Raw genomic sequence first — 24,284 nt, 5'->3', positions numbered from 1 at the left:
GGGCCCCACAACGGGAGAGGCCACAACAGTGAGGGGCCCGCGTACCCAAAAAAAAAAAAAAAAAGTGCAAGAGGGAGGCAGAAGGGTCAATGTCAGAATGATGTGATGAGAAAAGTATTCAGCCCACTGTTGCTGGCTTTGGAAATGGGAGGGAGAGGGCTACAAGCCAAGGGATGTGTGAGGCTCCTCGATACTAGAAAGGACAAGGGAACAGATTCCCCCCTAGAGCCTCCAGAAAGAAACACAGCCCTGCTAACACCCTGATTTTAGTCCAGTGACACCTGTATCAGGCTTCTAACCTGCAGAACTGTCAGATAATGAATTTGTGTTGTTTAAAACACTAACGTTTGTGGTAATTTATTACAGCAGCAACAGAAAACAAATATAGAAAGCTTTAGATTTTCCAGCACTAAGTATGATGTTTGCTGTAGAGTTCCTGTGGATGTTGTCTATTTGCTCTTGGGTTCCTTCTAGTTTATTTCTGAAACATACTGTTAACTCCAGTATTTCCTCTGAGCTCTGTCAGCTCTCATTTTATTTCCTCCTATTGCTTGTCCGTCTAATTTTTGAGCTTTTCTGACTTTGATGTTATATTGTTCTTTCTCAGCTTCTATCATTTCTTGAATTTCTTCAGCATTTTAACAAATATTACCGTTTTCTTCTGCTTTGTAAAAGTTTCTAGGATATCTTCATTTCCTGTGGGTATGTGATACACGCTGTTATCCTGTTTTCTTAAAGCATATTGTATGATGTGGTCATGTTTAAGTGAGATGGACTTTGTCATACTTTCCTCCTATATTTTCAGTAGATTCCTGGGTAGGTGGTGAGGTAGGCCTGGAGTTTCCTGGTTTTGTAGTTCTAGGGTTCTCTCTTCTGTAGTTACTACAAAGTATTAGATAACATTTTTTTTTAAGATAACTTTTATTTTTATTATTATTTTTGTAATAGCTGATATTTTATTCTTACTTATTTATTCGACCGTGCCGCTTGGTCTGATCTTAGTTCCTGGACCAGGGATGGAACCTGGGCCCAGCAGTGCAGGTGCTGAGTCCTAACCACTGGACTGCCAGGGAATTCCCAGATGACATGGTTTTTTATGAACCTTCTTAGTACTTTCTGAATTGTCTCATCTGGTCCCCTCTTGTATCTGTATCAGAACCTTGTCTCCTTTATCCCCAGGGTCCTTCCCTTGTCAATGTCTATTCTATATCCAGTAGCTTCTCTCAGGGCAGGTCTATGTGCTCTCACCAGCTACTTCTGGGAACCCTGAAGACCAGGTTGCCCTGGCACCCTCATACCTTCCTGCAGCCTCCCTTTACAGCTGCCAGCTGGACAGCCCTCTCCCAATTTTGATTGTGGTTTTGGATGCACCAGTTGAGACTGCCCCGATGACTGGGGGCGCCTCCTTTTGGGGCTGACGACATGTCAGCAGATTCTGGGCTCTTTGTACCATCACAGGCCCCCCTCACTTTCCCTCTGTTCACTCCTCCAAAGCTGTTGTTCCCAAGTGATTCTTTTGCTATTGATGGATTTAGCCCAAACTGCTCATTTATGGGATCCATAGGGATATTCTATCATCTAATTTTAGTGAAGATGGTGTCACTGTGATTTTTCTTTTGCTATCCTAGTTGTTCTATGGGGATCTGAGATTAAATACTCACTGCTGCTGCCATTCAACCTTCTACAATTGGTTTTTTATTTTAAAATGATTTTTTTTTTTTCTATTTCCACTGCTAACGCCCAGGATAGGACAGACTATGGTAAGTTTTAACATATAAATGCAAAATTTTAGTGACTAAACACGAGCACTATTTCTTGCCCATGTCACAGTCCAACGCAGTCAGCACGCTCTCCTGGTAGGTTTCCAAGCAGTGACTCACATGCCCTGGCTGCTTCCACTTTGCAAATTCTTTGTTTACAGCCAAACGGGAAGACAAGAGAGTGGTCAACGGTGACCACTGGTTGTGCCACAGTGAGTTTTACTGCCAGGTCTGGAAGCCACATATATCCCTCATCCCCACATCTTACTGGCCAGAACTCGGTTACATGGCTCCAAACTCACCATAAGAGAGGCTTGGAAACAGAGCCACACTAAGGATCTCTGCCACTATCTGTACAGCTGCCCAAGCAACATTGGGAAAGAAGGCAGACTATAAAACATAAGATGCTGCCTGTCTCTTCATGTATCTGTAAAAGGATTTAAGATGTAATCTGATCAAAGGACGGGTCATCACTGTTTTTAATAAGGTTTTAATTCCATTAGTACAAAACTTTAATTAAAAAAATTTTTTTGTGACTCAAATCGTCTTCAAGATCGCAAAAAACATGTTTCTATAGTCTTCAACTGCTGACAAATTTGGGGGAGAGTAAGGCAGCTTATATTCAAATAAAAATGAAAATGTCTCTAATTATAAAGATTCCAGTTAAATATGTCTTTTGGAATGATAAAGTATTAAACTGTACTACTAATATATGCAGTAAGAAAATGGTGGTTTGTCATCATTTATAAACATAAATGTATTTACAAACATTCTAAATATTCAATATACATACTTCAGGAGAAATCTAGTCTTAAGAGTGATGTTTATTACCTTTCATCTACCATGTCTGACACTATAAATATACTCACAATATTTAAATAAAAATGAAGTTCATGAAAATTTATAAAATAAAACCAATGTACTCTGACTTGTAATCATATCTTAAATATTTCAACTCTTCTTTTCTGGCCTGGTCAGACCATTTAAAAATATTTCCACACTATTTTAATTTTAGGGTACAAAACAGTAGCAACTTACTAAGTTTCCATTTTTTAAATTAATATAGAAATTCTCAAAATACTGAAAACCCTGTTTTATGAAAGCAGTACCCACATCATAACAACTTATTTCATTAAGAACACATCTTCAAAAGGCACATTTTAATGACTGGTATTTATCTAAAGATATTAGCTTGAGTTTTGAATTTCCAGTCAATTTTCCATTACCTCAACATTAAGATCATGGAGGGTCAGGGGAGGTAGGAGAACACAGGTTTCCAATGGACTTCTACTAGGACAGCAGTATCCTCACTCATCACATCCACGAAGACCAAGAGAAAGATGTGAAGGAAGGGAGAACGGCAGATCTGACTTCCATCCTAATTCAACCTTCAGGAAATACTTTTTATATAAAAATAACTTAATTAAAAAAATTATAGGACAGAAAGCTTAACAACAAAAGGCCAAGACCACAAACTGCCCAGTTTAGTCTGAGTGGTGATGTTATTTGTTTGGAGCCTAGGAAGAGAATGAAGCTCCTGCTTCTTTGGGATCAAATCTTCATATCAGGCTCATCTCAATTTCAATCACTTGATAAGTTAAAAGTACTACAAATTCCCAGGATGTCAGAAATACTGATATTCAAAATCAAATAAAAATGACTTAATGGTTATCTCTTAATGGTTCCCCTTTAACTGGGACTAGTATTCTAAAGTTGACTGTAATTATAATAACATCAGTAATTTCAAGTACCCTACAACACTACTATTATTTTTAAGAGCTTATGTCCTAGGACCTGACAATGCAACCCAGTATACAGTTTGCGTTATGGCTTACCTTTCAGTGAAGTTTAATACCAATTTAAGTACTAAATTGAACGAGATCAGTTCTCTGAGGTACTAACTGATTAAGTATTGATCCCATGCAAGAAACAGACGGGAATTTTTAATGCTATTCTGGAATTTCAAAATACTGGGGATCTATCTTAATTTCATATTATTCCCCTCAAGTCTCAGTTGAGTGCTTTCATTTTTTTAAAGGGGGAGATAGTGTTAGATTTTTTTTTCCCTCACTATAACAAAATAATTGACCAAAAATATTCTGAAGTACAAAAAAGAAAATGGTCATTGGTAACTTGAAATATAATTTTCTGGTCCCTAATAATGGTCACTTTAGGAGCATTTATTCAAGTTCTAAAGTAGCAGCTTTTTAAATTAAGGCAACATTGTTTTATTCTTACTATTTTCTATTAACTACTCTATTAAAGCTCATAAGAGCAGTTTCATCCTCAAAGGCCTTTTCTAATGTAAGAAGAGTTAACACGACCATTCTTCTCAATATTAAAAAAGTATATAAAAAGTCAACAAACACCTTATTTCAAAGTCAACAAACACCTTATTTTCCTGTTTGGAATTCTAGAGTAATTATAGGCATTCCAGAATGTGTAAACTATGAAATGACCTCTGAAACTAACATCAACAACATAAAATACAATTTTTCTACAAAAATACGACATAGGAGATATATCACTTCTTCCCTGAAATAGAAATTTAGTATTTGGACAAGAAACTGTAAACTTCAATTACATTCAAAAGAAAACCTTTTAGAAACTTATATTATTTGAGGTTTTGGCAACTGGAGCTCTTACCAGCAGGTTTACAGGGTGGTAATGTTGTAACAACACAATAATGCCAAACGGTTTCTTTCTCTCACATCTGCTACCAGGAGGAAAAAAAAGGCTTCCTGCAGTGGACAGTCTGGGTGAATGAATTGCTGAGGTGGACGATCCGACCCTGACCTCCACCTTGACTGCGCTCCACAATCACACAAGGCATCTGTACTAGCTGGACAGGACTCCTCCGGTCTCTCAATGCCTGAGTAAGATTTAAGATCTGTGGAAAGAAGAGAGGTTTTCATCAGTTCAAAAAAGATAAAAACCTTCCGTTCACTGACATTATTTTAACTGTCTATTCATAACTACAATTTTTATTTCATCCATTTATGCCCAACAGAGACTGTGATGAGGAGTAACTGCTATCAATATATATATATATATATATATGTGGATGTATGGATGCTTATACACACACATACATATACACAGGCAAATGCACAGGATTAAAATTAAATAATTTTTGCCAGTTGGTGACTTTGAAATATTCTATAATGCATCTATGTCCAGCAGCAATGGAGTCAGAGACTGAATGAAGTGAATGGTTCCACATACATACCCCAGTTGACACTGGACCTAAACAAATACTGGTCTAAATAGTCTGGTTTTTACTAAATACTTCCCTTACCCACTCATTCAACAAATAAATTTACTGCATGCTTATTATGTGCTAGGCTCTGTTCTAAGTGCTGGGGATGCAACAGTAAGAAAACAAACAAAATCTCTGCCTTCACAGAGCTCACATTTCAGCAGGGGAGGAGTCAATAAACATCACAAACAAGTCAATTACACCAAGTATTAGAAGGAAAAAGTGCTATGGGGAAGCATGACGTAGGGCAAGTGAATTAGAGAACTGGGGAAGGTAGCATTTAAAGTAAAGTTTTATTTAAGAGTCTATTCTTAAATGGGAAAAGTAAAACTAGGAAAAGTAAACTATATTACATTCCATGTTTAAACATACTCTTGGAATTGCTACTTGAGCATGTAAATAAGGTTATGAAACAATGCATAGCTTACAGCCTATTCTACTCTGTTCAAATAAAAATTTAATAATTCATTTTCTTTTTTTCCCTGCATATCAGGTAAAAAATTCCCTTTGGGGGCTTCCCTGGTGGCGCAGTGGTTGAGAGTCCGCCTGCCGATGCAGAGGACACGGGTTCATGCCCCGGTTCAGGAGGATCCCACATGCCGCGGAGCGGCTGGGCCCCTGAGCCATGGCCGTTGAGCCTGCGCGTCCGGAGCCTGTGCTCTGCAACGGGAGAGGCCACAACAGTGAGAGGCCCGCGTACAGGAAAAAAAAAAAAAAAATTCCCTTTGTTGTGTATGTTAGAAATAAGGATGTCTCCTTCAGGTATTTGAAAATATTTAATACACAGATGGTGTGCATTTTACTAGTTGTTGTAAAGACTGTTTAATAGTGAGATAAGCATAAAGGTTTCAACATAAAGCCATACTAATAAATAAATGTCATAATACTTGAACAGTATAAACTAGATGGTTTAGATCCTGGAAGATCTGAAGTATTTAATACATCAGAGAAATAAACCTTTACTAGTAATAGTAGCTACTCATTGTATTTATGGTTTAGGATTCCTTTTAAGCTCTTCCCTTAAAATCTTCTAGGCTGGTTATGTTTGGATAAAAAGACAAAAAGAATTTACAAAATTTATGTTTATAAGCATTGTGCTTACCATGAAAATAAATGTGGGTACCAGCATGGCTAAGGAATGAAATATTCAGTTAAGTTTCCTCTTTTGATTTTAAAAATCCTATTCTAAACATGTTAATCTAAACACACTAATTTAAGTAACATCTAATATCTTCCTGACTCTAAAAACAATACATGATTGTTGTAGAGAATCTAGAAGCAGAATGGTACAAAGAAAATGAAAGTCATTCTACAAGACTAAAAAATTTCAAATATATATTAGCAAAAATTATTCAGTCTTAAAACTATCCAAAATATTAGTATTTCTTTGGGAGTTGAGAAGACACTTGATGATCTTGCATTTATTTACTAAAGAAATGTTTACCGAGCACGCGCTGTGTTGGGGAGAGGACTAAATACGAGGGAAAAAACCCATCTGAGCCCTTAAAGTGCACACATTCTAGAAACAAACAGCCACACGAACAAATAGCTGGAATGTAGTGTGACAAACACTTCAGCAACAGTGGATCTATGCCCTGACTTTACAATCTGATCCCCTCCTTTACATACCACTCATTTTTTCATTTCCCAAAGAATAAACACATCTATTACTATATCTTTACATCAGAGAAGATTATTTTTAGAAATAGACTAAACATTGCAGGCAAGGAAAAACTATTTATTTATTTATTTATTTATTTTGCGGTACACGGGCCTCTCACTGTTGTGGCCTCTCCCGTTGCGGAGCACAGGCTCCGGACGCGCAGGCTCAGCGGCCATGGCTCACGGGCCCAGCCGCTCCGCGGCATGCGGGATCCTCCCGGACCGGGGCATGAACCCGTGTGCCCTGCATCGGCAGGTGGACTCTCAACCACTGCGCCACCAGCGAAGTCCAGGAAAAAAACTTTAGAATGCTCCATCTATGCCACATTTGATACCACAGTAGGGGTGTGATAGGTCAAGGGCAGATGGTGTGAACTCACAGACTTCTGCATATAGACTTTGCTTTCCTTTGGACTAGTTCACTGGTCCTCAAATTTTAGTGGGCATGAGAATTACTGCACTATCTACATAAAACTATGTATATTCTACTTCCTGGTTGGTTTTAAGCTATTTTTCAACTGTACTATGCCCAATTTGCTGTCCTTTTTTTTTTTTTGGCCTGCACCGTACGGCTTGTGGGATCTGTTTCCTGACTAAGGATTGAACCTGCGCTGCAGCAGTGAAAGCCCGGAATCCTAACCACTAGGCCACCAGGAAACTCCCCCCAACATGCTGTCTTAACATCCAATTTCTGAGTGAAATGTGACCCCAATACTCCCATGGAGTGCTAGGGAAATCAGAACTCCTTGAGTGGCAGGAGGAGCCTAGGAAGACAGAGCTGGAGCTTGAAGGAAAAACTGTTCTCCAGAAGGAGAGGAAAAGGCACCCCAGGAGAGACGACAGCACGCAAAGAGCACCACTGGGAGATGTGAACTGGGACTGAAGAACAGTTCTGAGCGGCTAGGCTTAGGGGAAGCTGACAGTGACAAGAGATAAAGGTAGCTATGTTGCTGGAGGCAGACTGCAAAGGTGTTGGAGACGGTGCTCAAAGTCAGGGCTTAAGCCTGTACTGACTGACAAATCAGGGGAGTTTTAAATCACAAAAGAGATGATCCTATCTGCTTTGAGAAAGATTGTTCTGGTCTAATGTGGAAGAAGGATGGCAAAAGAGGTAGGGACACTACTTAGAAGATCACTAAATCCAGAGAAGAGATGATAAGGACCCCAGGCAGGGGCAATGCCGAAATGTTGCAGATTTGCCAGACTTTAGACTCCCTTATTAAACAGATGCAACATGTTAACCCCTTTGAGCCAAGTTACAAAATGCAGACAACTATGTAGAGCTGTTATGAGGAAAAATAATAACAAACAAAAATATCTCGTAAAGAGTCAAGTACTCAGGAGGTACGAAAGCGTCATTTTCATTTTCTTTAACATCAATTTTTACTGAATCTGCAAATGAGCTTCTGGTTTATATATCACTGAATAGAATTTCACTCTGTATTAATGAAACTGTTTTAGTAATCATTTCTGCCACTTTTTTCAGATCGTGTATAAAATGTATTTCAAATAAATAAATATTTCTGAGGTCCAGTGCTCCAAAGAGGCACAGGTAGAATATAAAATGAATGCTCGGATTGAGCTTGATCATGACCCTACTGCTAGTTAATGTAAAATTCAAAAATTTTAACTGAATAAACATTTCTAGTCAAATATTAAAAGAAATTCCTTCATAGTAGTTCCTAATTCCAGTCCACATCTTTATATGTAGAATGAGAATTGTCACTGATTATGTGTGCAAAACTAAAAACTTACTATAAACTAGGACAAAAGACTAGGTTGTACGAAGCACAAATCATGATGCTAATTGGCAAAGTTAGAAGGGAGAGGGATTCAAGGGATAATTATAAATGACTGAAATAATGAAATGGAGCAGGACCCTATGTCCTCTGCCTGCCTTTTGTCTGTGGAAAAACCTTAGCCAGAGAATAAGTTTAATCAGAGAAATGCAAAAATACAGAAACAAAGGAAAACAGCCAAAGGAGACCAAATAATAACAGGTTAGTCACTAAGCACAGTCAAAGACCCTTAGTTCCTCCTCAAGGGCTACAGATAATATTCTGGGCCATATCCTGTGAGCTGTCTTATAGATACTGAAACCCCCATCAAGTGGGAGAAGTTAACTACATGATGACCAGACTGTAGCCATGACTTAAGCTGCCACAATTCCAAGAATTGGCCTCAAGGAAATGGGAACAAACCGACCCTGGAACTGAAGATTAACTGTACTTAAAACAACCAAGATGACGCTGGTCAGACCACCGCATGACCAATTTCAAGATGACTGTCAGAGCTGGCTGTGCTGTTTCTGCATGTAGCCCCCTCCCTCCAATATAAAAGCTCTTGCGGGCTTCCCTGGTGGCGAAGTGGTTGAGAGTCCGCCTGCCGATGCAGGGGACACGGGTTCGTGCCCCGGTCTGGGAGGATCCCACATGCCGTGGAGCGGCTGGGCCCGTGAGCCGTGGCCGCTGGGCCTGTGCATCCGGAGCCTGTGCTCCGCAGAGGGAGAGGCCACAGCAGTGAGAGGCCCGCATACCACACAAAAAAAAAAAAATGCTCTTGCCCACTGGTTGTAGGAGGCGGGGAGGGGAGCTGGCCATTGGACAGGCGCCTGCCCTCCCCGCCCAGCTGCCGGCATCTAAAATAAAGCAAACTTTCCTTTCCACCAACCTTGCCTCTTTATTGGTTTTTGAGCGGCCAGCAGCCCGGATCCCACTTTCGGTTTCAATAACACAGTATTTTGACTCAATTAAGGAACTGGCTGAATAATGAATTTTGTTCCTTGAAACACAGGTATTAGTTTTTGTTTGTTAAGCCTTGGTTTCAAAGCACTGATTCACTTTAGAATATAAAATAATACCTGATTTTTTTCAGACCAGCTTTTTTTAAAAAAGGGTTAAAATCAGAGAGCTACACAATCATGTACATGGTCAGAGTACCTTACTCTTTTTGGCTATCAGAAAGGTCAAAACAAAATTAAAATAAAAAACCAAAACAAAATCAAATTGAAACATATAAGGTTTTATTTTATTTTTTCTTTCCCAGATCCTGATCCTGTCACTTTTATATTCTATTACACCCATTTGTATAATACTTTACTCCTTTGTATAATACTTTACTCCAGGATATGAATAAATAAACCTAAAACAGCAGATAGCCACTGGTATATCTTTGTAATAGACCTCAGAACTAGAATGTCCCCATATCTGTTCAGACAAGCAATTTAAAATTAAAATTAAAATTTCTCACGTACTAACTTTAATCTACAATTAAAGCTTAAAAGATTATTTACAGCTTTTATTAAAAAAAACCCACACAAACATTTCTGAAATAAAGATACATCTTTAGGGATAAGAGAATTCCAGAAGATGGAGCATATTGTTAAGTCAAATAGATTTGTTTCAAGCAAAAATGCCAAATTAGGGCATAATTACCTATGCCTGAAAATTTAGTTCAAATATAGTTTAGGGTGGTAACACTCAGCAACATAATTACAATCATCAATCATCTAAGCCCATCATTCATACCTGAATTACCGAAAACACCTCCCCACAAGGCTCCCTGGTTCTAGACTCATCTGCTGAGTCAATGTGCACCCCACTGTCCAATCTGCAGGGGTTCTTTGTTGGGTTATGGACACCTTTTGCTGGGATATAAATTCTATTGCCCACTCCATGCCCAAGACGCACATATAAACAGAATTTAGCACATAATCTCAGGGAGTTCATAGGAGAAACCCCAGGGTAAGGTCTCCTCTCGGGAAATGTAAGTCTCATCATAACTCTCCCTTTTAAAAAAATATTCTGATTCCTTTTTTATTATATACGATATGTTAGCAGCTTATACATACCATTATGCACTACATTTTATAATATATTCTGGAGATCTCTCCATACTAGTAAATAGACAACTTAGTCATTATCACAGCCCTTTTTAAAAAATTGAAGTACAGTTGAATTGCATTAGTTTCAGGTGTATAGCTTAGTGATTCTTTTTTTTTTTTTTTTTTTGCAGATTATACTCCATTAAACGCTATTACAAGATATTGGGTATAATTCCCTGTGCTATACAGTAAATCCTTGTTGATTATCTATTTTATGTACAGTAGTTTGTTAATCCCATACTCCCAATTTGTCTCTCCCCTCTCCCTCTCCCCTTTGGTAATCATAAATTTGTTTTCTATGTCTGTGAATCTGTTCCTGTTTTGTATATAAATTCATTTGTATTATTTTTTAGATTTCACATATAAGTGATAATCAAAGTTTTGTCTTTTGCTGACTTATTTCATTAAGTATAATATTCTTTAGGTCTATCCATGTTGTTGCAAATGGCAATATTTCATTCTTTTTTATGGCTGAGTAATATTCCACTGTATTCTAAGCCAATCATCTGTTGATGGGCACTTGGGTTATCACAACTGCTCCAATCCCTTCCATGTGGAGTCTATACCCGGCACTTAAGGCCCTCCAAAATCTGGCTCTAGCCTGCTTCTCCGGCCATTTCACTTACTATTTAAAACGTATGACTCCAGCAAAGCACTGTATAAGTGCAAGAGAACACAGAGAGATGTATATGCTAATAATCTGTCCCTTTTCCTGACCCCCAGCCTCATCAGAAGCAAGAGCTCCATCAGAGTAGGAACTTGGTTTTTACTCACTGCTTTATCTCAATCATTAGGACAGTTTCTGGCTCTGGTTCTGTCAATAAATATATGATGAATACACAGTTATCTAATTTAACTATATCTATTTGTTAATGTTATATAATAAATAGTGCAAAACCTAGACTTGTCTTCTTTGTCACAGGTACGCAGCAAACAGCTACCTTAAATAAAATGCATATTTTAGGAAGAAAAAGTTAATTAGTAAGTCACTAAAAGACAATGTTTACACTATAGTTTATTTTCATTTCAAGTCTTCCTTTTGGAATCTAAATACTGTTAGTAGAGTAGAAGAACCAGACGTCACCTGTAGGTCAGCCCAGCCTGCAGGTCCACACCAGCAGATGTAATTGATACCCTGTATTGCTAATGAAAGGAGGCGAAAAGGAGTGAGAGGACTGAGTTACAACTAGCACTTTTATGTCCTAATTAGTGCTCAACCATGGTGACATGGTTATTTACTGACTGCTCTAGCAAAGGCCAAACATATTTTATGAGGAAAATAATCAACAGGAAACAGAACTTGGTACTGAAACATTCAAGCAAGTGGATTTGAGGAGGAAAACGATACCAACACTCAGGAAAACAGTTATCAAAATGAGGACAAGAATTAGCAGCAGGAGGAAACTGGCTAATAAACAATACACAACAAGGTAAAAAAAATCTAATACAGAAGACAAAAGAGAAAAAAAGAGTACTGAAATCAACTTCATTTCTAATCATCTGAGCTACTTTGGTTCAGAATAAAGGACAGTGTTGAGAGCTGCATCTTTGGGTCACAATGGAAAAAAAAAAGTTGACTACTGTTTCAAAGAGAGAGTTTTTCCTTAATGAACAAGATCTTAAAAAGGTGACCTACCTGACCCCTCATCACAGACATCTGCCTTTCAAAAGTGGCTTTGTCAAATCTTCTGTCAGTCTATCACAAAAAGCAAAGAAAACATTACTACAATTCTAAAAATCAGGATCTTTGGAAAAAAAAATTGAAAATCAATGAACTCTTCAACTCAGCACATAAGGTCATTAGAAAGCATTCCTAATAGAAAAAAACAGCATGAAAAGATTATTTTTAATTGATGTATTTTCATATTCCTCCAGAATGACAATAAACAGTGTAGTTATACTCCAACTTGTTCCAGAAAGGATTTAAAATGACTTTCCAGCCAATGGGTTTAGGCTTTTTTTAAAAAGAAAATTGAATCATAGCAGATCACCAAACATTTATTATAATTCAGAGTAATTTTATAAAAATTCAACTTTTGAAGAAAACAACTTCTCAAATTACAATGTAATTTCACTTCAAAGAATACTCATAGTGTAACTTCACAAACTTATGCTCCTATAAAGTAAAACTGTGAATTCCTTTCTGTTATGTCAGGTTCTACTGCAAGCAGTGATACCAGAAGCAGTAAACTGCAAATCAACTCTATTAATAAAATCTCTTTTAAGATTTATTTCATTTTCTGCAATAATTAAAACTAAAAACTTATTTACCTTAAAAAGTTCATAAAGATCTTCACATAAATCTTGCACAAAGTTCATGTCAGAAATATGTGGTAGAACCAAATTTCTTATTTCTTCAGAAAAAGGAACTTTTGCTTGAGGAAGCCAAGCCCAGTGAAATGGATCTAATAAAAAAAAAAAAAGTATTCTTATCAGTGAGGGGAAATGGATTATTTAGACCTAAATTTACCCTGTTTTTCCCCTACAGTTCCTAGGTTAAAAAAAAAAGACAGGAGACCTAGAGGGGTGGGATAGGGAGGGTGGGAGGGAGACACAAGAGGGAGGAGATATAGGGATATATGTATATGTATAGCTGATTCACTTTGTTATAAAGCAGAAACTAACACACCACTGTAAAGCAATTATACTCCAATAAAGATGTTAAGGAAAAAAAAAGGAGAAAGGAGGTATCAGAGAGAACAATTAGTTTTTGCCATCTAAATTATTCAGATTTCTAAGTTTGGATGGTTAATTCAGATGGTAAAGCACAGTAAGGTATTACCTGAACTGGTTAGGTTTCTGAGTTTATAGGAAACAGTAAGAGTTTTGATAATGAGTCTATCTCAAACAGCCCTATATCAAAAAATATATCTGGGGCTTCCCTGGTGGCGCAGTGGTTGAGAGTCCGCCTGCCGATGCAGGGGACACGGGTTCGTGCACCAGTCTGGGAAGACCCCACATGCCGCGGAGCGGCTGGGCCCGTGAGCCATGGCCGCTGAGCCTGCGCGTCCGGAGCCTGTGCTCTGCAACGGGAGAGGCCACAACAGTGAGAGGCTCCCATACTGCAAAAAAAAAAAAAAAAAAAAAATCTATCTATCTATCTATCTATCTATCTATATATATGTACGAATCTCTGGTTCCTGTGTTTGGAAACTGAGGGGTATCTATAATTTGTTCACAGCCCCAGATACCATGGCCGAGGTCTCCCTGCCTTTTCAGCCATAAGTTATCAGGAACTGACCACTCATATTTGTATATGTGTGTGTGTATGATGTTCCAAAATTTTAAATCATTACTAGGTAAACAGGTAATTGGCTTTGAGGGATAAAAGATCCATGATTCTGGGCTAACTCTAGTTCTCTCCCGAGAAGACCATTAAATATACACAGTGCCAGAACTAGAAAGATTTGTAACGTAGTGCAATTGTCTAGATAGGGTACATATTCAGATTCATGCAAGAAAATGTAAGGCTTATGAGAATATGATCACCCACAGAACTCCAGTGGGTACATCCAATGCGAACCTTCAGCTCCTACCATGTAGAAAGCCCTGAGGAAAAAACTCTGCCTTTAGAGTCATTCCTTCTGAATTCTCTTTTATCTATCTCTTTGAACACTGTGGAAAGTACAGTCCATTCCAAAGAAAGCCTTTCCTGTGGCCTACATCTCTGAAGCTATGTCCAATTTCCCTTTGACCTTTCCCTGGCCAATTATATAAAAGAAAAGCCCTGATTCTATGCCTGCCTTTACTTCCAATCCCTATCCCTCAACTTCCACTATCACCATTCAAACTCTCCCCTAAGATCACCAGTCATCTCATAAGGGTTTCTCCAAAAGCCCATTTTCAGCCCTCATGCTACCTCATGTGTCTTTGCAGCAAGCAGCACTGTTCTCTATCATCTCCCTCTGAAATTCTCTTCTGTGTAGTTTTGGAGATGCCACTCTCTCAAACTTTACCTTCTGTCTTTTAAGCCATTTCTCTTGTTTGCTGGCTTTTCCTCTCATTTTCAATGTCACCATTCCCAGATTCTATACTTAGTCCTTCCTCTCTTTCATCTACTAAATATTCATGAAACATTTATTGAGTACCTATGTACCTCACATTGTCCTAGTGGTGGCATTTGTTCACCATAATTTTCCCAGGTGATAGCAATACCACCACGGCTTCCACTTACCAAGGTGACAATTTAAAAATGACATCCTCAATACCAATTAATCTTTCAAGTTCTAGACCCTTAATCCCCAACTGTGTTTGGTAAAATTTTCCAGGTGTACTGTAGGCATCTTAAACTTGACACTTTTAAAATACAATTTGCATAGAGATTCCAAACCATTAGAGGAAAAAAAAAAAAAATAGAACAAAGACATCTCAAGTCAGTTCAACCAAAGATAGGAAGGAAAAAAAGAAAAAATTGAAATTCATGGTAAATAGAAAAAAAAAAAAAAGATGGCAGGAACAGTTCAAACACATCAGTAGTTTATTGAGACAAACTACAGAGTTAAGTATACCGGTTAAAAGGATCTCAGATTGGGTAAAAAAAAAAAAAAAAAAAAAAAATTCAGCTAAGTTCATATGTCATATCAAAATAATGAAAGTTGAAAATAAAAGTACAGAATAATACAGGTAAACACTAATAAAAAGAAGCGAGGTACAGCAATGTTACAACAGATGAAATAAGAAATGCCAAAAACACTGTGAGGGATAAAGTGGGATATATTTTACACTAATAAAAAGAACAAGCCAACAGCAAGATAAAACGCCAGGCCTTTGTGTGTGAAAAACAAAAGCAAAAAATGCAAAGAAATGCAAAAAGAAACTGACAAAATTACAATCACAGTGAACTTTGTCTCTCAAAAATTAACAGATCAAGTGGTCAAAAAATATATCAAGAATATGATTTGACTAACAAGCTTTCATTAGTAGACAGACACAGAACTTTGTGCCTAACCGCATTCTTCTCAAATACAGTCCTTCAAACTGGCCATATATCAAGTTACAAAAGAATTACTAAAAAATTTCAAAGAGCAGAATTCACACAGTTAACATTCACAGATCACAAAGCAATAAAACTTGAAAATAACAATGGACAGTTTTTTTAATCAACTGCCCTAGAAATTTAAAACCAAACAAAATACTTCTAAATTATTCCTGTCAAAAATAAAATCGGAAAGTATGAATATGTAAAAGCAGAACAACAATGCAACACCTAGCCAATCTTGCTTTAGCCAAATGATACCTAGAAAAAAAAAATATAGGAAAATAAAATAGCACGAACACAATAGAACAAAATAATAATGGAAAACATAAATTATGAAAAAGAAAAAGCAAATAAACAAACTGGAAACCTGATCAATAGAAGGCCAATTATCTGATAAAAGCGAAAAATATATATATAAAATATATTTATATAATTATGTATATTTGTTTTGTACATTATATTTATATATAATCATATATATTATGTATATGGGCCAATGTTTTACAATAGACAATCTTGGGCAAGTCTAGTGAAAAAAAATCTAATAAGCAGTAGGAATTTAAAAGAGGCATAGTCATAGATACAGAGATTATTTTTTTAATTTATTACATATATTTCAAACATACACAAAAATTTTAAAAACTAGTACAATGAATTCCCATATTCTGAATAACCTAATTCAATTATTCCCAAATTTCTTATAAAATTTGTTTGATCTATCCCTGTTTTTCCTCCCCCTAAGTATTTTAAAGCAAATTCCACTTCATTTCACCCCTAAAAATTTAATATGCACAGAGGGGATTTCTTAAATTATAAGAGAATTCTATAAAACACTTATATGCATAAATTACAACTCAAGATAACATGGATAATTTAAAGCAAAATAACAACGTCTAAAACTGGCTCAAGAAGACGTAGAAAACCTGACCATTAACTGTAGAAGAGACTGGTAAGGCAGTTAAGCCACTACTCACTGGAAAAGGGGGAGGTAGGCCTAAATTGTTTTAGAAGTGAATACTACCCAAATATGAAAATAAAATGCTACCAAAATATTAAAATAGATAATTCCCATATTACATACATTTTAAAACTGGAAAGCTATCAAACTTATTTTACAAGGCTAATACAAGCCAAAAAATCAAAATCAGACAGTCATCCAAAAATAAGCAAACAATACATGGCAAGACCCACAGAGCACAGTACACATCTTTGCATCCCTAGTGCCTAGAACTGAGCCCTGATGAATGACTGTATTTCACCCAGTTTTTCCTCTGCTATTGTGATATCCATAAATTTCATTCCCTTCTTAGTCTGGAAAAGGGGTAACTATAGAATCTATGGAAAGTTCTAAATACTCACATGCTCTCCACTCATCAGGATGTTTAAAAGGAAATGCTAGACCATTATCAATTGCAGCTATTTTAATAAGCGCTTCTTTATCATCAGTCCATTTTGTTTCCTGAAGGGGAGAAAAATAGTCTGTTGATAAAAAAATTTATATGCATATTTCCAAAAGATAATTTATAACAATTATTGAGGTTTAAAGACATTTTATCTGAAGAGCTTATAAAAATAAAGTTGCCAGAAGGTACCAATTTACCCTTTAAGGGAAGAAACTGTCTTAAGAATCAGTAAAAACTTCATAATCACTATTTTTTCTTAAAATTTGGTATTACAAACTCATGCATTAATAGTTTCATTTTTTTCCTCTTTGGGGAAGAGGGCTTGGAATTATCAAGACTTTAAAAATTGTACTTCGGGATAATTTATTGTTAGATACATTGCTTAAGTGTATGGTATTTGCAAAATATTGATATTTTTAAGATAACAACTTAAAGTTACCTTATTAAAATCAAGTCTTTCCTACGGTCTCATAGAAATAATTAGTTCAAACACAAAATGCTTCTAAATAAAACTCCCCAATGACCATAGCTAAATATAATAAGGTCCAGTAGAAGGAACTTCAAGACACTCTTGATTACAGAATGTAGGCCATTCCTAACTTCTCCATTCTTCTGTAAGGGAAACGAAGACCTCAGGGACAAGAGACTTTTCATGTTAAGCAGTACTTCCTATTATCAAAAAATAGAGGGTTGTCATTATTAAGTGGCCTAGATAAAATAACAAGACGTGAAAAAGATAATTTTTAAATTGAAAGTATTAGAGTGAAGGTCCAAGTGATATATGCCAGGTTTGTTCCTGTTAGTTTATATCAAATATCTCGATGAAAATGCACAAAACACTTAAGAGCAAAAGAATAAGGTTTTCAGTAAAATCCAATTGCTTAAGATATACCAATAAAATATATTTAGGAACTGTTATAAATATGAATATTTTTATATGTGTATTTTAAAACCCATTTCTGCTATAACTGCCATTTATTTTTATTTCTATCATTTTTTTCTATTTACAACTTTATGAGGTATATATATATATATTTTTTTAAAGGAATTTTGCCTTATTTATTTATTTATTTTATTTTACTTTGGCTGTGTTGGGTCTTCGTTTCTGTGCGAGGGCTTTCTCTAGTTGTGGCAAGTGGGGGCCACTCCTCATCGCGGTGCGTGGGCCTCTCACTATCGTGGCCTCTCTTGTTGTGGAGCACAGGCTCCAGACGCGCAGGCTCAGTAATTGTAGCCCACGGGGCTAGTTGCTCCGGGGCATGTGGGATCTTCCCAGACTAGGGCTTGAACCCGTGACCCCTGCATTGGCAGGCGGACTCTCAACCACTGCGCCACCGTGAGGTATAATTTACACACAATAAACTTTACATATTAAAGTGTACAATTTGACAAGCACTGACAGATGTGAAACCACCCAGAAGTTTCCTTGTGTCCCTTAGCAGTCCCCTCCCTCCATCTACCCCACCCCAGGCAACCATGGCCTGCTTTCTGTCCCTAGGGATTAGTTTGAACTTCCTAGATTTTTATATAAAAGGAATCAGACAGTATCTTCCATTTTGTGTAGCTTCTTTCACTTGGCAGGATTTTGAAATTCATTCACATTATTGTGTATATCAAGCTCATTCTTTTTTTATTGCTGAGTACTATGAATATGTAATTTTAAATTTCTTTGATGAACACGGAAAACTACAAACTTTTAAAGTGATGCAACAGCTTTAAGTGATGAGAATACACAGACTGTAAACATTAGAGAAATTTAGTTTTAATCAGTTAAAACTTTCTTAAATGTATAAACTGATTTAAACTAATAAAATTATTCTGAAAATATCTCTCATGTAAATATCTAAAATTTGAACTTGGGTAGTCAAAGTTGATAGGAATGGATCTAAAATCTATCATTCTGATACTGTTAAGGGTCTTCACAGTCTATTATGTACATGAAAACCAGCTTCTTATAAGCATTAGAAGTATATTTTTTTAAGTTCAATGGCTATAATTCACAGGTAAAGCACATAGGTTCCATTTTACTGGGTAATTCTGTATTACCTAATCCTGAGTCATAAGGCTCAGAAAGAAGTGAATTAGTAAAATATAAAAAATACTAGAAGCCTTTCTTTATTATATAAAAGCAAAATAAATATGGTGGTTATACAACAAATTTCCAAAGCCCTAAAAAAAGTACTGAGCTGGGCTTCCCCGGTGGCGCAGTGGTTGAGAGTCCGCCTGCCGATGCAGGGAGACACGGGTTCGTGCCCTGGTCCGGGAAGATCCCACATGCCGCGGAGTGGCTGGGCCCGTGAGCCATGGCTGCTGAGCCTGTGCGTCCGGAGCCTGTGCTCCACAATGGGAGAGGCCACAACAGTGAGAGGCCCGCGCACCGCAAAAAGGAAAAAAAAAGGACGGAGCTGATATCATTCTTCTATACTAATACAACATAAAAAATAAAACTGCACAGAGGTTTTGAAAATAGAATAAAAAATACAATGTAAACAGGTGAAGGAAAGAAAAAAGAGGATAAAAACAGAAAAAGGAGATAAAAACCAAGGGTCTAGGTGAAGGAGAGGATGTGATGAAAAATAACTTAACATGAAGGAATTTTTTACAGAAATTGATAGCGTGTGTATGTGTATATACATATATATATTAAAATGTCCTTACCGTAATTTCATCTTCTTGTTTCTGGTTTTCACATCTGATTAACCAATTATCATTTCCCCTGTCTTTCAAAACAAACAAAAAATCTCTTACTTCATTTTTTTATGGACATCATAGTTTAATACCAAGGCGAAAAATTTAGTCATCACTTTTTGAGACCTTTATTTGTTATCTGTAGCATATGGACATATTAAAGGCTCCAATTTAACACATACAGACTAAAAATACTCATAAATGTTAGCTAACATTCATTGAGATTTACTCTGTGCCAGACATTGTTGTAAGTGCTTAACATGTATTAGTTCACTGAATTCTTAAAAACACTCTGTGGTAGGTACAATTACTGTCAAGAACTCTTAAACCAAGGTTATTAAAAAGGATAATTTCTCTTCACCTTGGGAAAAAAAGCATCTACCCCCATTTCCAGGCAAATTCCTGGACAGGCTCTTACCTAATGTCTCTATTTTTTAAAAAATTGAACTATAGTCGATTCGCAATATTGTGTTACTCTGAGGTGTACAGCAGTGATTCAGTTATATATACATATTTTTTTCAGATTATTTTCCATTATAGGTTATTACAAGATATTGAATATAATTCCCTATGCTATACAGTAAATCCTTGTTGCTTATCTGTTTTATGTGTGGTAGTTTGTACCTGTTAATCCCATACTCCTAATTTATCCCTCCTTCCTTCCCTCTCCCCTTGGGTAACCATAAGTTTGTTTTCTATGTCTGTGAGTCTGTTTCTGTTTCGTATGTAGCTTCATTTGTACTATTTTTTTGGATTCCACATATAAGTGATATAATATTAGTTTTGTCTTCCTCTGTATGATTTACTTCACTAAGTATAATATTCTCTGGGTCCATCCATACTGCTGCAAATGGCAATCTCTCATTCTTTTTTCATGGCTGAGTAATATTCCATTGGATTCTACACTAATTTTAACATTAACTTAAGACCATATGATTTAATAAAGGTAAATCTAAAAAGGTACATAATGCTTCTCCAGAAACTAATATAAATGAGCAAAGATTTTGAACCAGTGGTTCTCAAGCTTCAGGGTGCATGAGAATTACCTGGAGGACTTATTAAAACACGAACTGCTGGCCTCACATTCAGCAGGTCTGGGCTGGGCTCCCAGAAGATGCATTTGTAACAAATGCCCATATAATACTGACCCTGACAGTCCAGGGAACCACATTTGGGAACCACTGTCGCAGATTATCTATTATGTTGGCCAAAAAGTTTGTTCGGGTTTTTCCATAAGATGTTACAACATTTCCAATTTCCAGCAGGCTTTGTCCTGTTGCCAAGAAACTCCCCTCTCCCGAGGGATAGGAACTGATTGCTATCACCTGGGCAGGAGCCTGCTCTGAGTCAGAATTTCCAGTACGAGATTAGTTCTGCCTGGGAGAGTTGGTACTACACCTCTGTTTTCTAAGGAACGTAAAGAAGAAGTGGCCTCAGGGCTTCCCTGGTGGCACAGTGGTTGAGAGTCTGCCTGCCGATGCAGGGAGACACAGGTTCGGGATCCCGGTCCGGGAAGACCCCACATGCCGCGGAGCGGCTGGGCCCGTGAGCCATGGCCGCTGAGCCTGCGCATCTGGAGCCTGTGCTCCGCAACAGGAGAGGCCACAACAGTGAGAGGCCCGCATACTGCAAAAAAAAAAAAAAAAAAAAAAAAGTGGCCTCAAGACTACTGCATCAAAATTTTATGTCTTTGATTTGGATAAACAAGAGCTGAATACAATTTGAAAGTTAACAAGATTTGAGGGAACAAATGAGAGAACTTCAGTACCTGTATTTCTGATGAGGTAATCCAAAATAACTAATCTTTCAAACTGTGACTGAAATTGTTTTCTAATATTCTCAGGCAAAGGGTCAGCTTCAAATTTCCTAAGCCAATATTCAGCCTCCTTGTAACCTTCAACAAATAACTGAAAGGAACCAATCTATAATTTTAAGAATTATAGTTAGAAAAGAAAATATAAAAACAAAGAGACTACTTTTTAAAGTTCTCAGCAGTATTGTCATAAAATACTTTACATGAACACAATAAGAAAAATCAAAGTTAACACTAATTTAGATAAGCCACATTTATCAAGAAAACTATTTTTATACACTAATTTAAAATAATCACATAAAGACTACATAGCAAATAAAAAATGCTCAATCCTAGACTTTCAAGGAGCATAGCAGCTATTTTAGGATAACTAAAAAACAAAATACACATGTGCCCTTAAGGTGATATTCTCAACAAGAATGCTGTTTTCTAAAAATATTCATTAACATGAAGTTAATTTTGAAGACCAAATTTTACACCTATCCTCGTTATTTATTTAATAATCGTATAATTTTATCTTACTGAAAAAATACTTCAGGATTCTTTTTACAACATAAGATACAGAAAATGACTTTACTTTTATAAAAGAATGAATTCTTTGACTATGTAGCTTAAAGATCCTGTCATAAATTTTAAAGAAGTAACCAATTAATCATAACCTCTATAGTGGTTTTTTTAAAAAGTCCTTTCCTTGAAGATATGTCTATTTTATAAAGTCTTCTATCGCTAAAATTACTAGTTGTTAATGTTAAACAAGTTTTTAAAGACGGAAATACAAATTTAAATAGCACAGGACACATAGGTAATGGGTAACGTAGCTGGCCTCATAAATATTTACAAACAAATCCCTACAAAGAAAACCTATTTAGGACTCCACGTTTTCACTGCCGAGGGCCCAGGTTGGCTCCCTGGTCCAGGAACTAAGATCCCACATGCTGGGCAGTGCAGCCAAAAAAAAAAAATCGTATCCTTATCACTTATCCTAACACTTTATTTTCTTGTTGGCATGAAATTTTAATGATTTCCTAAATGTTTTCTCTAAAGCACTCATAATGAAGTCCTAGTAGTCATAAATACAGAAATAATACCCTTCTTTAGTCACACCTATTTCAGCATATGCAAGGAGTAACAGGCCTTGTAAATTTTTTCAAAACTTCCTGCTTACTTGGAGTACAATACTAAAGACAAGTTAGGATAACCGCATTTCTACTCAAATTCTTTTATATAGATAAATGCATAGCAACAACAAAACAACAAAATTGCAGGTTAAATATAATTAAAAAATAATAAAGCCTACTGCTTTTTCTAGAATGTTTTTCCCATTAACCCGCCCTACCCTTGCTTAGCTAGTTGCTAATCATCCCTTAGGTTTATTTAAAAGTGATAAGAAAAAACAAAATCTAGTATGTATTGAGTACACTCGGCTACTATCGTTTACTATGTGCCAGGTACTGTATCAAGTACTTGACATATATTTTTTCATTTTATTCTCACAACCCTAAGAGGTAGTTTTTCATTAGCCCCGTTTTACAGAGACTGGGGCTTGGAGAGTAAGGGACCTGCCCAAGGTCTCAGAGCTAACTGGTGGAGAGGGTTGGAATAAAACCTAGGTCTAATTCTCAGCCTGCACTTTTAGCCATTACTTTATAAAGCCTTAGGTGCAGCCTCCTCTTGGCAATTCCCTAGCCCTCCAAAGTGGGTTAAATATCCCTCCTCTACCCTCTCTGAGCTCCCTGCACTTAACCATCCTCAACAGCTTTATCACATTGCGTTGAGACTGCTTGTTACTATAAGCTGTTGAAGATGAGAAAACCGTTTTTACTAATATATATCCACAGTCCACAGCACAGTGCCTAGCACACAGAGCTCAGGCAATATGTGATGAACTTCACCCCAAATAAAGCGTATCGCAGTAACTTACCTTAGGAGGAAGTCCTATCCGATGAAATTTTCTACCTACTTTTGGCACTTTCTCTAAAGCATACTTTTTGCCTCTAGATTTTGCACGGTCAATTGCACTGTAGTTAAATGTCTCACTGACGAGCCAAACCACCTAGAAACGTACAGTTAAAAAAAATGGCTATTAGCATTTGCATTATAGTATTTCTATTCACATACACCATGGAACTCACTCTAATGCTGTAAATTAGCAAAGTTTAACACTATACTAAATGCTCCTGAGAATCTAAAATAGAAAGGCTAAGCGATTTGGCAAAGTTGGTTAAATGGCACACATGTATTTCTTTCTGAGAGAGGCAGCTAAAATTGGCCAGTGGAAGAAAGAAGTAATAGTCTTGAAATGTAGAATTAGGAATGAACATTTCCAGTAGAACTTCAGGTAAAAATGTATAAAGGTCAGAAAGAAAAAGATAGCAGTCTTCTGAGCATATTAGTTATCTCTACCTTCAAAAGAATTTCTAGATTTTTTTCTGCTTTCTAAATGCTAGTTCTTTCTCCTCAGCATCATCTCAGCTCACCTGAGCAAGAGATATTCCCTTGGATACTTTGTGGATCTACACTAGAATCAATTTACTAGTCATTTGTGACTCTGGATTACAAAAAAAGGGGCTCAACTTTAGGCTCTGGCATTACAAATATTACTAACGTGTTCACAGAGAAGTGGGCTGTAAATCAGAAGTACATGATTAAAAACAATTTCTGCTTTACCCTTGTTTTTGGTACAATGCCCAGATGAAGCTTTTCATCCACAAGGGAGGCACCAGCTTCGGAAAGGTATCCCTGATTAGGAAGCAGGCAGCCTCTGCCAAAGCAGCAAGGGCAGCAGACCTTATGAACATATTTGGTCCATTTTGGATTCAGGTGACCATAAGGCTCTTC

The 24,284-nt window shown here is 36.8% G+C and overlaps 1 protein-coding gene across 1 annotated transcript in view; it reads right to left on the bottom strand.

The window, feature by feature from the left end:
* Positions 1-4,476: 4,476 nt before the first annotated feature.
* Positions 4,477-24,284, bottom strand: part of PI4K2B (phosphatidylinositol 4-kinase type 2 beta) — a 31,842-nt gene continuing 12,034 nt past the window's right edge. The window contains exons 4-11 of the mRNA XM_007448814.1: positions 24,114-24,284; positions 23,368-23,499; positions 21,402-21,555; positions 19,604-19,665; positions 16,902-17,001; positions 12,836-12,969; positions 12,201-12,260; positions 4,477-4,650 (exon numbers count right to left, since the gene is read on the bottom strand). The exon at positions 24,114-24,284 is cut by the window's right edge and continues 1 nt beyond it. Of these exons, the coding sequence (XP_007448876.1) occupies positions 4,477-4,650; positions 12,201-12,260; positions 12,836-12,969; positions 16,902-17,001; positions 19,604-19,665; positions 21,402-21,555; positions 23,368-23,499; positions 24,114-24,284 (987 nt within the window). The remainder of the gene's footprint in view (positions 4,651-12,200; positions 12,261-12,835; positions 12,970-16,901; positions 17,002-19,603; positions 19,666-21,401; positions 21,556-23,367; positions 23,500-24,113) is intronic.

Source organism: Lipotes vexillifer, unplaced genomic scaffold (assembly GCF_000442215.2).
Source record: "Lipotes vexillifer unplaced genomic scaffold, Lipotes_vexillifer_v1.1 scaffold100, whole genome shotgun sequence".
Classification (NCBI taxonomy): Eukaryota; Metazoa; Chordata; class Mammalia; order Artiodactyla; family Lipotidae; genus Lipotes; species Lipotes vexillifer.
This window is presented reverse-complemented; position numbering and strand designations above follow the sequence as displayed.